The 17,542-nt window shown below is 43.7% G+C and overlaps 1 protein-coding gene across 1 annotated transcript in view; it reads right to left on the reverse strand.

The window, feature by feature from the left end:
• Nucleotides 1-11,658, reverse strand: part of fgl1 (fibrinogen-like 1) — a 35,474-nt gene extending 23,816 nt beyond the window's left edge. Inside the window, exons 1-3 of the mRNA XM_078217794.1 lie at nt 10,956-11,658; nt 10,753-10,831; nt 3,092-3,272 (exon numbers count right to left, since the gene is read on the reverse strand). Coding sequence (XP_078073920.1) covers nt 3,092-3,272; nt 10,753-10,821 — 250 coding nt within the window. The 5' untranslated portion in view covers nt 10,822-10,831; nt 10,956-11,658. The remainder of the gene's footprint in view (nt 1-3,091; nt 3,273-10,752; nt 10,832-10,955) is intronic.
• Between the last annotated feature and the right edge of the window lie 5,884 nt (nt 11,659-17,542).

Genomic DNA, 17,542 nt, shown 5'->3' on the forward strand with positions numbered 1-17,542 from the left:
TACTCTCTCCCTTGTAACTTTTCTGCCCTTTATGTATTTGTAGAAGCTCTTTGAATTCTCTTTTGCCTTATCTGCCAAAACAATTTTCTGTCCCCTTTTTGCCCTCCTGATTTCTCTCTTAACTCTATGCCTACACACCCTATACTCTTCAAGAGATTCACTTGATCCCAGCTGCCTATGCACGTCATGTGCCTCTTTCTTCTTCTTGACCAGGGCCTCAATATCCCGAGTCATCCAGGGTTCCCGACTTCTGCCAGCCTTGCCCTTCACTGTAAGAGGAATGTGTTTACCCTGAACCCTGGTTAACACACTTTTGAAAGCATGCCACTTACCAGACGTCCCTTTGCCTTCCCACAGACTCCCCCAATTAACTTTTGAGAGTTCCTGCCTGATACCATCAAAATTTGCCTTGTCCCAATTTAGAATATTAACTTTTGGGACAGACCTACCATTCTCCATAGCTATCTTAAAACTAATAGAATTATGGTCACTGGTCCCAAAGTGATCCCTCTCTAACACTTCTGTCACCTGCCCTTCCTTATTTCCCAAGAGGAGGTCGAGTTTTGCCCCCTCTCTAGTCAGGCCAACCACATACCGAATGAGAAATTCCGCCTGAATACACTCAACAAATTTCCCTCCATCCAACCCTCTAATACTATGGCTGTCCCAGTCAATGTTGGAAAAATTATAATCTCCGACTATTACCACCCTATTTTTCTTGGAGCTATCTGTAATCTCCTTACATATTTGCTCCTCAATTTCCAGCTGACTATTTGGGGGCCTATAGTACAACCCTATCAGTGATTTCCCCCTTCTTATTTCTCAGTTCTGCCCATATAGACTCAGTGGCCGAACCCTTGGATATATCCCCTCTTAGTACGGCCGTGATGCTTTCCCTAATCAAAAGTGCAACTCCCCCTTCTCTCTCCCCTCCTGTTCTATCTTTCCTATAGCATCTGTACCCTGGAACATTGAGCTGCCAGTCCTGTCCCTCCCTTAGCCATGTTTCAGTAATTGCTATAATATCCCAGTCCCACATACCCATCAATGCCCTGAGTTCATCTGCCTTGCCCGTCAAGCCTCTTGCATTGAAATAAATGCAGTTTAATCTGGACTTCCCTTGCTCTCTGTCTTACTTCGGTCTGATCTGTCTGGTACTAAAATTACTGACACTGCCTTTACTAATTAATGTGCTCTCTTTAACTTCCGTGGTGTCCTCAAACTTCTCTTCTGTCTCCCTACTGCTTTGGATCCCACCCCCCTGCCAAACTAGTTTAAACCCTCCCGAGTGGCTCTAGCAAATCTCCCCGCCAGGATGTTAGTCCCCCTCCAGTTCAAATGTAACCCATCCCTCTTGAACAGATCAGCCCTTCCCCAGAAAAGATCCCAATGGTCCAAAAATCTAAATCCCTGCACCAGCTCTCAAGCCAGGCATTCATCTGCCTAATCCTCCTATTCCTACTCTAACGAGCACGTGGTACTGGTAGTAGTCCTGAAATTACTACCTTCGAGGTCCTGCACGTTAGCCTTCTGCCTAACTCTCTATATTCGCATTTTAGGATCTCATCCCTTTTCCCTTTTCCCACCTATGTTGTTGATACCAATATGTACAACAACCTCTGGCTGCTCACCCTCCCCCTTAAGAATGTCCTGCAATCGCTCAGAGACATCCTTGACCCTGGCACCAGGGAGGCAACACACCATCCTGGAGCCTCGATTGCGGCCACAGAAACACCTGTCTGTGCCTCTAACTAGCGAGTCCCCTATTACTACGGCTCGCTTGCTCTTTGCCCGACCCTCTCTCACAGCAGAACCAGCTGTGGTGTCACAGGCCTGGCTACTGCTGGTATCTCCCCCTGACAGGCTATCCCCCTCAACAGCATCCAAAATGATATACCTGTTTGAAAGGGGAATAGACACAGGAGACTCCTGCATCACCTGCCTGCCTCTCCTGGCAGTCACTCATCTACCTGTCTGAACATGTGGTGTGACAACCTCCCAGCAAATGTTGCTGGGAAGATATTGGTTAGCAGGTTGGGAAGTTGTAAGCTGACTTGCATTCATACTATTCAGTGGGAACTTGTTTGTTCTTTCAGCTAACATTAGGTGCCAGGTTAACACGTAGAAACGGAGATCAATCGTGTCTGTGCCATCTGAGGAAGAACCATCCAGCCAAATCCCACTTTCCAGCTCTTGGTCTGTGGCTTTGTAGGTTTTTGGCATATCCAAGTATTTTTTTAAATGCAATGTGTGTTTCTACTTTTACCCTCTCAGGCAATAAGTTCCAGACCCTCACCATGATCTGGGTGAACAAAAAGTATGTTCAACTCCCCTTTAAGCCTTCCATCAATTTCTTGAAAACTATGCCCTCTGGTTGTTGGTTCGGAGAATAGGTTGTTCTTATCCAGTCTATCTCAGTTCCTCATAATTTCATTGAAACAAGTTGGATTCTTTAAAAATATTACTTTAAGTGAAACAAGGTAAAGCAAATCAGATTTTCTCTTAAGAATTGATGTATAAAATGGAAGTAGGTTCCATCACCGGCCCCCCTCCCTGACATCCCCCCCCCCCCCCCCCCCCCACCCCCCCATGTGGGATGACTCAGAGTGAAAAATTATTGTACACTTCAAATTGAATCTCCCCTCAGCCTCCTCTAATCTAAAGGAAACAACTCCGGCCTTTCCAATCTTTCCTCAAAACTAACATTCTCCAGTCTTAGCAACATCCTTGTAAATCTCTGTCCTCTCTCTTGCGTGATCACATTCTTCCTGTAATGCAGTGACCTGAACTGTACACAGTTTTCTAGTTGTGAGCTAACGAGTATATATGCAGTTTTATACTTTCTCCATCCAGCTTTTAAATGAGCTGCTAATTCTGTGCCTAAATGTTAATGAACTGAAAAATAGCTCTTTTCTTTAATATGCTGACTGCTTTGTGCGTTTCTACTATTTACTGTTTGTTTATTTTCAACAACTGTGTTTTTCTTTAAATGCAGTGACTTTCAACAGTTGTGTTTTTTAATCTTGGTGGCAATCAATGTAGTTTCAAGCCCGTAAAAAAACATTAGGGTTAAATCTAAACTATGTACAACCTGCAAAGAGTTTTCTTCCTCCAAGTGCATTCTCAGTCTCATCAACTTCAGAAGCACTGTCCACATTTTCCCTCTCTCTTAAGATGCTCTCAATTTGCAGTTGCTGTTGTTTGATCCGAAGTTCCAGAGCTTTCACCTGAGCCCTGAGTCGTTCTTGTTCCTGCTGACAGTCAACTGGTGCCTACAGAATTAAACAAGGTAGCTGTTCAGAAAATATGCCTTCATGATGAAGATTTTTTTTACATAGATGATTTGGAGTTGGGGACCAAGTGTCGTGTGTCAAAATTCGCAGACGACACAGATGAGTGGCAGAGCAAAGTGTGCAGAGGACGTTGAAAGTCTGCAAAGGGATATAGATAGTCTAGGTGAGTGGGCAAGGGTCTGGCAGATGGAGTACAATATTGGTAAATGTGAGGTCATCCATAGGAATAATAGCAAAATGGACGATTATTTATATGGTAAAAAATTGCAGCATGCTGCTGTGCAGAGGGACCTGGGTGTCCTTGTGCAAGAATCTCAGGGAGTTGGTTTGCAGGGGCAGCAGGTGATTAAGAAGGCAAATTGAATTTTGTCCATCATTGCTAGAGGGATGGAGTTTAAAAATAGCGAGACTATGTTGCAGCTGTATAAGGTGCTGCTGAGGCCACACCTGGAGTACTGTGTACAGTTCTGGTCTCCTTACTTGAGAAAGGATATATTGGCATTGGAGGGGGTGCAGAGGAGATTCACTAGGTTGATTCCAGAGTTGAGAGGGTTGGCTTATGAGGAGAGACTGAGTAGACTGGGACTATACTCATTCAAATTCAGAAGAATGAGGGGAGATCTTATAGAAACATATAAGATTATGAAGGGAATAGATAAGATAGAAGCAGGGAAGTTGTTTCCACTGGCAGGTGAAACTAGAACTAGGGGGGATAGCCTCAAAATAAGGTGGAGCAGATTTAGGACTGAGTTGAGGAGGAACTTCTTCACACAAAGGGTTGTGAATCTGTGGAATTCCTGCCCAGTGAAGCAGTTGAGGCTACCTCATTGAATGTTTTTAAGGCAAGGATAGATAAATTTTTGAACAGTAAAGGAATTAAGGGCTATGGTGAGCGGGCAGGTAAGTGGAGCTGAGTCTACGAAAAGATCAGCCATGATCTTATTGAATGGCGGAGCAGGCTCGAGGGGCCAGATGTCCTACTCCTCCTCCTTCTCCTGTACAGAAATAGAAACAAAACAGATCCAGGCAACTGACGCGTGAAAGTGAATCGATTTTTAACAACTTCAAATTCCAAAATTTGAGGAAAACGATTGAATTTGGCACAGGCAATAATATAGAGATACCATTCAGCTTCCAGAATGGAATCTGCAGACTACAGGATAGCACTAGATTGATTGGATTCTCTTGAGAATCCACCATTTGGAAACTGGAAAGTATTTCCATGCTCAAATTGCTCTATGAAATTATCAAGTAGATAGAAATAAATCTGTTCTGAATAGGAAATATGAAATGCAGTATCCCCTCTTAAATCAAAGTTGTTTCATTCAAATTCAAGAAAAAAAAAGCATGATTAATACAGCACCTTTCATATCATAGAATCCCTACAGTGCAGAAGGAGGCCATTCGACCCATCGACCCTGCACAGCAGCAATCCCACCCAGGCCCTATCCTTGTAACCTAATGTATTTATCCTGCTAGTTCCCCTGACACTAAGGGGCAATTTGTCAAGGCCAATCAACCTAACCTGCACATCTTTGGAGTGTGGGAGGAAACCGGAGCACCTGGAGGAAACTCACCAGACATGGAAGAATGTGCAAACTCCACACAGACAGTGGCCTGAGGCCAGAATTGAACCCAGATCCCGGTTGCTGTGAGGCAGCAGTGCTAATCACTGTGCCACCGTACCGCCCCAATATCTTCACAACATTTCAAGTGTAAGATACAATTGAGTATTTTCAAAGTGTTCTCAATGTTGTAAAGCAGAAAGAAGTGGCAGCCAATTGAGCCACAGCAAGGCTTCTTTTGCACTAAATTCTTATTTTTGCCTGTTATTTGCATTAATTAAAAGTATTGAATTATTAAACTTTGTATAGAAATAATAGTTTTGACATATCAAGAGCAGACCATATCGACGTCGGGAAAAGAAAATAGTGCTATACCTTGCCACAGTTAAAAAGAACTATGAAACACAATTTGCCTGTATTGATGTGTGCTGCAAAATGTTTTCACTATCATGCTAAAATAGTAACATCACAGTGCCATAAAGAGCTACAAAGTCTTTGCTATTGTGTTGTGTATGAGTCGCAGAAAACTAGCATGCACGTACAGCAGATAATAAAGAAAGCGAATGGAATGTGGACATTCATACCTAAAGGAATAGAATATAAAGATAAGGAAGTATTGTTGCAACTATATAAGGCATTGGTGAGACCGTACCTGGAGTATTGTGCACAGATTTGGGGAAAGATGTAGTGGCATTGGAGGTAGTTCAGAGGAGATTCACTAGATTGATTCCAGAGATGAGGGGTTTGTCGTGTGAAGAGAGATTGAACAGTTTGAGCCTATACTTTCTGGAATTTAGAAAAATTAGGGGAGATCAAATTGAGGTATGCAAAAGATGATAAAAGGTATGGATAAAGTAGACGTGGAGTGGATGCTTCCGCTGGCGGGGCATTCTAGGATCAGAGGTCACGGTCTTAGGATAAGGGGCAGCCAATTTAAAACAGAGTTGAGGAGAAACTACTTCTCTCAAAGGGTTGTGAATCTGTGGAATTCGCTACCCCAAAATTGCGGTGGATGCTGGGACTGTGAGTAAATTTAAGGAGGAGTTACAGATATTTAATTGGTAATGGGTTGAAGGGTTATGGGGAGAAGGCAGGAAAATGGGGATGGGAAGCATATCAGTTATGACCAAATGGCGGATTAGACTTGATGGGCCGAATGGTCTAATTCTGCTCTTATATTTTATGAACTTTATCTTTGGGTTGAATTTCAGACCGATATATAAACAAATCATTTTGTATCATTAAACATAATTCTGAATCTTAAATTGGTAAAATGTTAGTTCACAGAAAAACCAAATGAACAATTTAATACTAGATTCTGTCTTATTTCATTTGATATTTCTTTAACTTTAAAAATAGGATAATAAACAACTTAATGTTAAACATCTGTAAACCTCAGGTCAACTTCATTAAGTTTGAGTCCTGTAATTCTATGGGCTCCCATTGAAACAGGAAAAGAAGAATTGAGCTTATAGTCATTGGTGAGTCACTCCAACCTACACTGACCATTCCTTTCCTGGTGTGATGGGGAAAACAAAAGTTTTATAACTCAGAAGAAGACATGGCCAGAATTATTGGACCAAGCTGAAAATCCCACCTAATTTTTTTATTCATTTATGGAACATGGGCGTCGCTGGCTAGACCAGCATTTATCACCCATCGCTAGTTCCCCTTGCGAAAGTGGTGATGAGCTGCATTGTTGACCTGTTGAAGTCCCTGTGGTGTAAGTACATCCGTCATGCTACTAGGGAGGAAGTTCCAGGATTTTAACCCAGCAACAGTGAAGGAACTGCAATGTATTTCCAAGTCAGGATGGTGAGTAGCTTAGAGGGGTACTTCCAGGTGGTGGTGTTCGCATGCACCTGCTGCTCTTGTCTTTCTGGAATATAGATGGCAGCAGTTCCAGACACTCACCATCCTCTGCATGAAAAAACTGCCCCTCTGGACTCTTTTTTTTGTATCTCTCCCCTCTCACCTTAAAACTATGCCCTCTAGTTTTAGACTCCCTACCTTTGGGAAAAGATATTGACTATCTAGCTGTTCAATGCCCCTCATTATTTTATAGACCTCTATAAGATCACCCCTAAGTCTCCTACACACAGGGAAAAAAGTCCCAGTCTCTCCTTATACCTTAAACCACCAAGTCCTGGTAGCACCCTTGCAAATGTTTCTGCACTCTTTCTAGTTTAATAATATCCATTCCATAATAGGGTGACCAGAACTGTACACAGTGCAGCCCTACCAATGTCTTGTATCACATCTTGCACAAGATGTCCCAACTCCTGTATTCAATGTTCTGACTAATGAAACCAAGCACGTCGAATGCCTTCTTCACCAACCTGTCCACCTGTGACTCTACTTTCAAGGAGTTATGAACCTGTACCCCTAGATCTCTTTGTTCTGTAACTCTCCCCAACGCCCTACCATTAACTGAGTAAGTCCTGCCCTGGTTCGATCTACCAAAATGCATCACCTCGCATTTATCTAAATTAAACTCCATCTGCCATTTATCAGCCCATGGGCCCAATTGATCAAGATCCCGTTGCAATCCTAGGTAACCTTCTTAACTGTTCACTATGCCACCAATCTTGGTGTCATCTGCAAACTAACCATGCCTCCTAAATTCTCATCCAAATCATTAATATAAATGACAAATAACAGTGGACCCAGCACCGATCCCTGAGGCACACCGCTGGTCACAGGCCTCCAGTTTGAAAAACAACCCTTACAACCATGCACTGGTCTTCTGTCATCAAGCCAATTTTGTATCCAATTGGTTACCTCACCCTGGATCCCGTGAGATTTAACCTTATGCAACAACCTACTATGCGATACCTTGTCAAAGGCCTTGCTAAAGTCCATCAAGACAACATCGACTGCACTGCCCTCATTTGCTTTCTTGGTTACCCTTCAAAAAACTCATTCAAATTCGTGAGACATGATCTTCTACTCACAAAGCCATACTGACTCTCCCTAATCAGTCCTTGCGTCTCTAAATGTCTGCAGATCCTGTCTCTCAGAATACCTTCTAACAACTTACCCACTACAGAATTAGGCTCACCAGCCTGTAATTCCCAGGCTTTTCCCTGCAGTCCTTCTTAAACAAAGGCACAACATTTGTCACCCCCCAATCTTCAGGCACCTCACCTGTGGTGGTTATTAATGATTCAAATGTCTCTGCTCGGAGACCTACAATTTCCTCCCTAGCCTCCTACAATGTCCTGGGATACATTTCTTCACGTCCTGGGGATTTATCTGCCTTGATGTACTTTAAGACTTCCAGCAGCTCTTTCTCTGTAATATGTACGCTCCTCAAAACATCGCTATATATTTCCCCAAGTTCCCTAACATCCATGTTTTTCTCAACAGTAAATACTGATGAGAAATATTCATTTAGGATCGCACCCATCTCTTGTGGATTCACACATAGATGACTTTGTTGAACCTTAGGAGGCCCTATTCTCTCCCTAGTTACTCTTTTGCCCTTTATGTATTTGTATAAGCTCTTTGGATTCTCCTTTGCATTATAGACATAGAAACATAGAAGATAGGAGCAGGAGGAGGCCATTTGGCCCTTGGAGCCTTCTCCGCCATTCATTATGATCATGGCTGATCATTCAACTCAATAGCCTAATCCTGCTTTTTCCTCATAACCTTTGATTCCATTCGCTGCAAGTGCTATATCCAGCTGCCTCTTGAATACATTCAATGTTTTGCCATCAACTACTTCCTGTGGTAATGAATTCCAGAGGCTTACCACTCTTTGGGTGAAGAAATGTCTCCTCACCTCCATCCTAAATGGTCTACCCTGAATCTGCCAAAGCAATCTTGTGTCCCCTTTTTGCCCTCCTGATTACTCTCTTAACTCTACTCCGACATCCTCTATACTATTCAAGGGATTTCTGCAGCCTCTCCAGAGAATTGTTTATTTGTCCACCACCATTCACCACTGCATGTGACAGGCCTGCAGAGCCTAGATCTGATCCACTGGTTGTGGAATCACTTTGCTCTGCCTAACACTCGCTGCTAATGCTGTTTGGCATGCAGGTATACCTGTGTTATAGCCTCACCAGGTTGACACCTAATTTTTAGGTATGCCTGGTGCTGCTCCTGACTTATCGTCCTGCACTCTTGAACCAGGGTTGATCTGATGGCTTGGTGGTAATGGTAGAGTGGGGGATATGTCAGGCTACGAGGTTACAGATTGTGGCTGAGTACAATTGTGCTGTTGCTGATGGCCCCCAGTGCCTCATATTTGTCCAAATCTTGAGTTGTTAGATCTGTTTGAAATCTGTCTCATTTAGCACGGTGGTAGTGCAACATAACACACTAGGTAGTAACCTCAATGTGAAAATGGGATTTCATTTCCACAAGGACTGTACATTGATCACTGCTACCGATACTGTCATGGGCAAATGCATCTGCGGCAGACAGGTTGATGAGGATGAGGCCACATATCCAGTCTAGCAGCTACATACTTTAAGACTCAACCAGCTTGGTCAATAGTGGTGCCACTGAGTCATAGAATCATTCAATGCAGAAGAGGCCCTTCAGCCCATCAAGTCTGCATCGACATGAAAGAAACACCTGATCTCCCACCTAATCTCAATTACCAACACTTATCCATAGTCTTGAATGTTATGACGTGCCAAGTGCTCAAGAGTTGCTCTTGCTATTGGACAGACTCCCACCCAGAGGGACTTCGTGGGGTCCAGAGTTGATGTTGAGGACTCCCACGGCAATTCCCTCCCAACTGTATACCACTGTGTCACCATCTCTGATGTTCAAGGTATCTCTGAATGCATAATGCAGCTTTTTCCTGTCATTGTCACAGCCTGGAGTAAAAAACAGGCCACAATGTGTGCTAAACTAACTGGCTATCTTCTGTGACTTGCTCGGCACCGGCAGCATAGTGGCACAGTGGTTAGCACTACTGCCCCACAGTGCAAGGGACCCAGCTTCAATTCCAGCCTTGGGTGATTATCTGTGTGGAGTTTGCACTTTCTCCCCGTGTCTGCGTGGGTTTCCTCTGGGTCCTCTGGTTTCCTCCCACATTGCAAAGATGTACAGGTTAGGTGGATTAGCCATGCTAAATTGCCCCTTAGTGTCCCAAGATGTGTAGGTTAGATGTATTGGCTATGGTGAATGTGTCAAGCTACAGGGATAGGGTGGCAGAGAGGGCCTGAGTAAGACACACTGCCAGAAAGTTGATGCAGACTCAATGGGCCAAATGGCCTCCCACGGCAATTCCCTCCCAACTCTAGAGCACTATAGAGATTCTATGAAATGAAATTGCCTTAGTGTCCCACAATGTGTAGGTTAGGGGGATTAGTGTGGTAAATATATCGGGTTACTGGGATAAGGCTGGGTAAGCTGCTCTGTTGGTGAGTCGTGCAGACTCGATGGGCCGAATGGCCTCATTGTGCACTGTAGGGATTCTATGAAAACATAGAAAACAAAAAATGACACTGGACAGTTCTGCCTCTCCCCAAAGTCCTGGTAATTCCCAGATAGGAATGTTGCTGCCTTGCCTGTGCTGCTTCTCAGAGCACTCAGAATGATTCAAACTGAGTGAATCATTCCCTGCAGCCCCATCAGTGTTTACAAGAAGCGTAAAGTTCAGATGGTAGTTGTGTGAGGAGAGAAGGATGGTGGGCCGGGGGGAGGAGATGGGGCGGTGAGGAGGCTGAGCCGAGGTCAGCACGGTTTGTAAGTGGAATGTCTGTGCCAGATCCCCATTGTACAATGGAAAACATCTGGCACAGCTTTCCAATCCACATTCACTCTTTTCTGTTTTACTAAAAAGCGGTGTATTTTTACTTTTAGACTGCAGCTCTTGAGTTTGAGATCTCGGAGAAGATGAAAAGGAGCAAAACCCATCTCATTGTACTCACCGAGCGACAACAGTCCAGCAACAAGATGCACATCAACAGGGAATACACGCAAACTGAGACACGCTGCATTTCGGAATTTCTGTTGCAAAAGAAATAAAATGCATCCCAGCAGGCTATTATTACAAGACTTAGATTTTTTGATTTACAACATGGAAATAACCAAAGCATACTGCGAGTAACTCTTTAAAAGACAAAACGCTTACACCCGTTCTGAGACTGGAAGTAACAGAACTCCTGTAAGTTCCAAGTGGCTGCGAGTCTTGTGGCCGATCAGAAGAGTTTGGCTTCAGCTGCTTTTTCAGGGTTTGTGATTTTTATCTCTGGTGACTCAGTGGGCAGGAATCTTTTCCAAGGCTGTTGTCAGAAAATCAGCATTGGTCAGCAGAGCAGAGAAGCCACGAGGGTGACCACAAGAGAGAAAACAAAAGATGGAAAATACCCCAGTGCAAAGATAGCTGGAGCTGATTCGGTTTTTACACAGGATGACAGAGGCAGCTTGCTCTTAATAAAATTAGGTAAGACTCTGCAGTACTGTTCGTGTCCATCTTATGTCGTTCACCACATGGGAATGATTTTGTAATTTATAATAGATCAGGTAAAAACAGTGTCTACGTCATTAAATTAAAGACAAAATTAAAAGGTACCGTGCACGGGAATGCAAATCGCTAACTTTGAGGAATTTGTATCAAAATAGTGAATATTTTTCAGCACTTGCATGTTTGGCTCAGTAAGGGTTTCACTCCCGTGTTCTGTTGGGGGGTCAGGATAGGTACCTCTGTTGTGCCCCCTCAGACAAGGACAATTTTAGATTGCAAAATGGCAGGCTGAAATTCTAACTAGCCATGCTTAAAACTTCTTGTTGCCAACACACACAACATCATTCGACAGCTTTCCCCTAACTCTGCTATCCATTTTCATATGGTGTTATTCATTGGTGTTAATGTAAGCCTTACTTGTGACTAATAAATAAACTTTAACTTTAGCGCCATCAAGTCTGACTCAGCCTTCATCTCTGTTCTTGATTAAACAAATCCTCTCGTCGCAGAGCAATGAGAATCTGAAATTCAGCATCACAAGTAGTAGTTGAGGCAAATGAGTTCCACACACTTAAGAGGAGTTGGGTAAGTTTCTGAGGGGGAAAGATACAGAGGAATATGTACAATGCCATGACATTGTGGCCTTTATGACCTCTCCAGGAAATGTTCTCGCTGGCGAGGAACAGACATGCTCCCCATGAATGGGGAGCAGTAGACTTGGCCTTGCCGATGGAACCGGAGGCCACTGAAGCCCCCTGGGGAGGCTGAGTGCAAGTGGGTGCTGCCCCTTTGGCAGTGCAGCACTGGCTGTGCCAGTCTGACACCTGGGCAATGCCCAACAGGCACCTGGGCAGTGCCCGCTGAGCAGTGCTGGGGGTGAGGCTAATGGGGGGAGGGGCCAGTGGGAGTGTGGCTGTTGGGGGAAGAGCCAGTGGTGGGGCTAATAGAGGTGGGGCAGGGTTAATGGGGCAGGGGGCCCGCTGCCACTCTACAGGAATCAGTGGGGGCAGGAGGAGGGAGAGGGGACCCGCTGCCACTCTGCAGCGATTGCTGGGGGAGGGTGGCAGGTTTGCGATCAGTGGGGGAAGGGCGGCGGGTCCATGATCGGTGGGGGAGGGGGGATTTCAGGCACGTTAAGCCCCACACACAGGCTTCTGCAGCAAACAACAGGCTCGCTCAGAATTTTGCAGGCAGAGTGCGTATGGCGGGGGAAGGGGGAGACAGATCTGAAACTTTCCCAGTTTCAAAACCACCCAGCACAGAAAAAAAATGTAAACTCACGCCCTTAGTGTCTAAAGATGTGTGGATTAGTGGAATTATTATGTGGGGTTACAGGGATAGGGTCTGGGTAAGATGCTCTGTCGAAGAGTCAGTGCAGACTTGATGGGCTGAATGGCCTCCTTCTGTACTGTAGATTTTCTATGATCTATTATCTTTCTATGATCTACTCATTAAAGACTATTTATTACAATAAAGAAAAGACACATATACACGAACAGGATTATCATTTTCTAAGACAGTTACATATGGGAAATGCCAAACAGACCCATACAATTTATTTAAAAGTTAACCTTTTTGATTAAAAATACATTTGAGGTTTGAACTCTTTCAAGACTTCCTTCTTCCCAAACAACATCCAATTCAATACATCTATAAGTAATGGCCAGCTTATAGTTACCACACGCTATATGATTGAGGAGTTATTCTGGGAACGTCTCTTCTTGGTTCAGTGAATATATGATTTAAAACTGCTTCCGCAAAGGTGCACTCTGGCTTCTGGTCTGTTGGCTAGAATTGGCTTACAGGCTGTAGATGGAAACTGCCTCCCTGCTTCCACAAAAAGTTGGCAATTAAATTATTTTTCCCTTTGGTGGTTCTTTCTGTGTATTTACTGTCTGTCCCTGCAGCCTCTGTAGTTCTAAACAATTAACAATTACGCCTTTCCTGGATTAAGCAATTATCTGAGACGTTTCCTATTAGCAGGACAATGTATTCCTCTGGTCTGTCTGCAACGACTAATGATGTGGAGATGCCGGCGTTGGACTGGGGTAAGCACAGTAAGAAGTCTCACGACACCAGGTTAAAGTCCAACAGGTTTATTTGGTAGCAAATACCATAAGCTTTCGGAGCACAGCTCCCTCATATCCACTCCATCTGACGAAGGAGCTGTGCTCCGAAAGCTTATGGGGTATTTGCTACCAAATAAACCTGTTGGACTTTAACCTGGTGTTGTGAGACTTCTTACTGTACAACTACTAATCTCATTCCTTGGAAATTCACATTCTGTGAAATATCTTTTGAAATGCTGGTCACTTCTAAACTGTCCTTGGTACTGTCTATCACTTGGCACAGCATGACAGTAGGGTGAGATGAAGTAAGGTGAAAGGAGGCTTTTGTGGAAAATAAACAGTGGCATAGAGATGTTGATCTGCATTGTTTATTTTTATACTTTAAAATTCAATTTAAATTGGTGCCAGGGCTTCCAATGTCTCCCAATTTAAAATTCTCATCTTAATGTTTAATAGCCTTCCCCACCCCTCATCTATAACTTTCCAGTCCTAAATATGCTATACCCAAGTTTCCAGAATTCTGCATTCTTACATCTCTATCATCTTGTGCGCGTCCCTTCCCCACAATTTTTCCCACCTGTGGAGGTCTTGCCCTGTCGATGCTCTGTGGCAGAAGTGCATTTACAGTGAAACAAGCCAGGCTCTAGTCACATCCCCTTCAAGTGGAAAAATAGACTTGTCTGAACATTCAGGTACACGTGAGGAATGAGTGGTGACTAGGCTAGGTTTGATTTGATTTATTATTGTCACATGTATTAACATACAGTGAAAAGTATTGTTTCTTGCGCGCTATACAGTCGAAACATACCGTTCGCAGAGAAGGAAACAAGGGAGTGTAGAATGTAGTGTTACAGTCATAGCTAGGGCGTAGAGAAAGATCAACTTAATGCAAGGTAAGTCCATTCAAAAGTCTGACAGCAGCAGGGACGAAGCTGTTCTTGAGTTGGTTGGTACGTGACCTCAGACTTTTGTATCTTTTTCCCGAAGGAAGAAGGTGGAAGAGAGAATGTCTGGGGTGCGTGGGGTCCTTAATTATATTGGCTGCTTTGCCAAGGCAGCAGGAAGTGTAAACAGAGTCAATGGATGGGAGGCTGGTTTGCGTGATGGATTGGATTATTTTCACGGAGGAAGAGAGGCAGAGGCAGTAGACCTGGCATTTTACTTTGCTGAAAATGGCACAGCCAGCAGGTTTCTCAACCCAGGGCTAAGGGCAGGCCAGCCAGCAATAGCGAGGCAAGGTACAAGGAGCTGGGTGAAAACCATGATCTTTCATGGTAAGGGGGAAGAAATGAAGATGAGTGCAGGGCCATACAAAGTGCAAATCTGCCTCTGCTCTATGGGATTCTGCTTCCCTCTGCAAACCTGTTCATTTCTCCATTTCACTCTCCTAATATCAACCTTAAAACACACAACAAAAGTTGTACTATTGCTGAAAAAAATGACTTGAGGAAGTTTTTTGTCTTGCACTCATCAGGACATTTTGTAAGAATACGAATACAAGGGAGACAACAAATTTATACAGTATGAGAAGAAGTTGCTGATTGGTTGGCAAGTGGGCTCTGACTGTTAGAGATGTTCCATTGTACATACATAATGAAGAATTGCTTCACATGTATAAAAACTATACAGGACTTGAACATCAATAATAATGCTGTGTACTTGGGGCGGCACGGTAGCACAGTGGTTAGCACTGCTGCTTTACAGCTCCAGGAACCTGGGTTCGATTCCCGGCTTGGGTCACTGTCTGTGTGGAGTTTGCACATTCTCCTTGTGTCTGCGTGAGTTTCCTCCGGGTGCTCCAGTTTCCTCCCACAGTCCAAAGATGTGCGGGTTAGGTTGATTGGCCATGCTAAAATTGCCCCTTATGTCCTGAGATGCATAGGTTAGAGGGATTAGTGGGTGGATGTGGGGGTGGGGCCTGGGTGGGATTGTGGTCAGTGCGGACTCGATGGGCCGAATGGCCTGTTTCTGTGCTGTAGGGTTTCTATGATTTCTATGATGACATGTGATCATTTGACATTGCTAATCTGTTCACCAATGTTCCATCTAAAGAAGCCACAGACATTTGTGCTGCAGCATTATATTATGGCAACTGAGACCCAGCAACATTGCATGAACCAGTGTTCATTGAACTTATGAATTCGGCAACTCACACAGTTGAGTTCAGTCTTAACAACACCATGTATGCTCAAATAGATCATATTGTTATGGGATCCCCTCTAGGCCAAGCTTTTGCAAACATCTTCTTTGGGTCCATGAGAAATGTGCATGTGATGGAATTACACCTAACCTCCTACCTCCTGCACATTTTCAATATGTGAATGATACATTTGTTGTATTTAAATCTGCAGCTGCATGTAATAATTTCCTTATGTGTTTCAGTGGGCTCCATCATGGGACACAGTGATTAGCACTGCTGCCTCACAGCGCCAGAGACAGGGGTTCGATTCCCGCTTGGGTCACTACCTTTGTGGAGTTTGCACATTCTCCCCGTGTCTGCTTGGGTTTCCTCCGGGTGCTCTGGTTTCTTCCCACAGTCTGAAAGACTTGCAAGTTAGGTGCTTTGACCCGAACAGGCGCCGGAGTGTGGTGACTAGGGGAATTTCACAGTACATTCATTGCAGTGTTAATGCAAGCCTTACTATGACTAATAAATAAACTTTATTTTTTACTTTAAACATGTGCTCAGAGTCCTCTTTGAAATGGAGCAGTCAAATGAACTCTTTTTCCTTTATGTGCTAGTTAAGAAATCTGCCAGGGTGTTCTATTACAAGTCCACCTTCACTGCTTAGTATACGCAATGGGATTATTACAGTTCCATACATTATAAGATAGGCCTTATTGACAACCTCGTAAATAGGGCTCGAGCCATTTGCACACTATGCAAGCCTGATGCTGAAATTGGGAACATCAAAATCATCCTGTGGGATAATGGGTATCCTGATCAGTTCATTTCATTTTATATATCACGCAGACTCAAACGGGCCTAAAGCCATCATTTCTGGACTTAAAAAATGCACTGTCTACCTCTGATTACCCTGGAAGGGCAAGGAATCTCAATAATTTAGGCAACAATTGATTTGATTTGATTTATTATTGTCACATGTATTAGTATACAGTGAAAAGTATTGTTTCTTGCGAGCTCTGCAGACAAGGCATACCGTACATAGAAAAGGAAAGGAGAGGGTGCAGAATGTAGTGTTACAGTCATAGCCAGGGTGTAGAGAAAGATCAATTTAATAGGAGGTAGGTCCAAACAAAAGTCTGATGACAATAGGAAAGAAGCTGTTTTTGAGTTGGTTGGTACATGACCCCTCAGACTTTTTCCTGATGGACGAAGGTGGAAGAGAGTATGTCTGGGCTGCATGGGATCCTTGAATATGCTGGCTGCTTTTCCGAGGCAGCCGAAGTATAGGCAGAGTTAGTGGATGGGAGATTGGTTTCCGTGATGGACTGGGCTTCGTTCACAACCCGTTGTAGTTTCTTGCGGTCTTGGGCAGAGCAGGAGCCATACCAAGCTGTGATACAACCAGAAAGAATGCTTTCTATGGTGCATCTGTAAAAGTTGGTGAGAGTCATAGTAGACATGCCAAATTTCCTTAGTGTCCTGAGAAAGTAGAGGCATTGGTGGGCTTCCTTAACTATAGTGTCAGCGTGGAGGGTTGTTGGTGATCTGGATACCTAGAAACTTGAAGCTCTCATCTAGCTGTGTCATGTCGCTACTGTGCAGTAGCAATATGTGTGGTATTCACCACTAACAGGATGCTACCATCAAATCAAAAAGACATTCTGCCTATTAACATCCTGGGTATTACCATTGTGTGTATATTGGAAGTTACCTATATTAATACATCAGGCTCTTTTCTTTGCAGACAGAAAAAACATGTACTCACATTGTGCTTGTTTCAACTAAACAAAATAATTGACAGCCATTTGTTGGTACATTCCTCAGGGCAGTGCCTTGACCAATCAAAGTAAAGGTGCCTGATTTAAATTTCAACATTTGGCAGTTAACTGTCAGTCACCATTAACTTGTGCATTTTCCATAGCAATGCCTCTACCAATAAGAATTCACTTTGCAAATCAATCAGTAGTCTCTTCTCATACAGTATGGATTTGTTGTCTCCTTTGGATTTGTGTTCTTGTGAAATGTCCTGATAGTGCAAAACGAAACGCTTAGATAAA

The sequence above is a fragment of the Mustelus asterias genome, chromosome 1, assembly GCF_964213995.1.
Source record: "Mustelus asterias chromosome 1, sMusAst1.hap1.1, whole genome shotgun sequence".
In the NCBI taxonomy this organism is placed as follows: domain Eukaryota; kingdom Metazoa; phylum Chordata; class Chondrichthyes; order Carcharhiniformes; family Triakidae; genus Mustelus; species Mustelus asterias.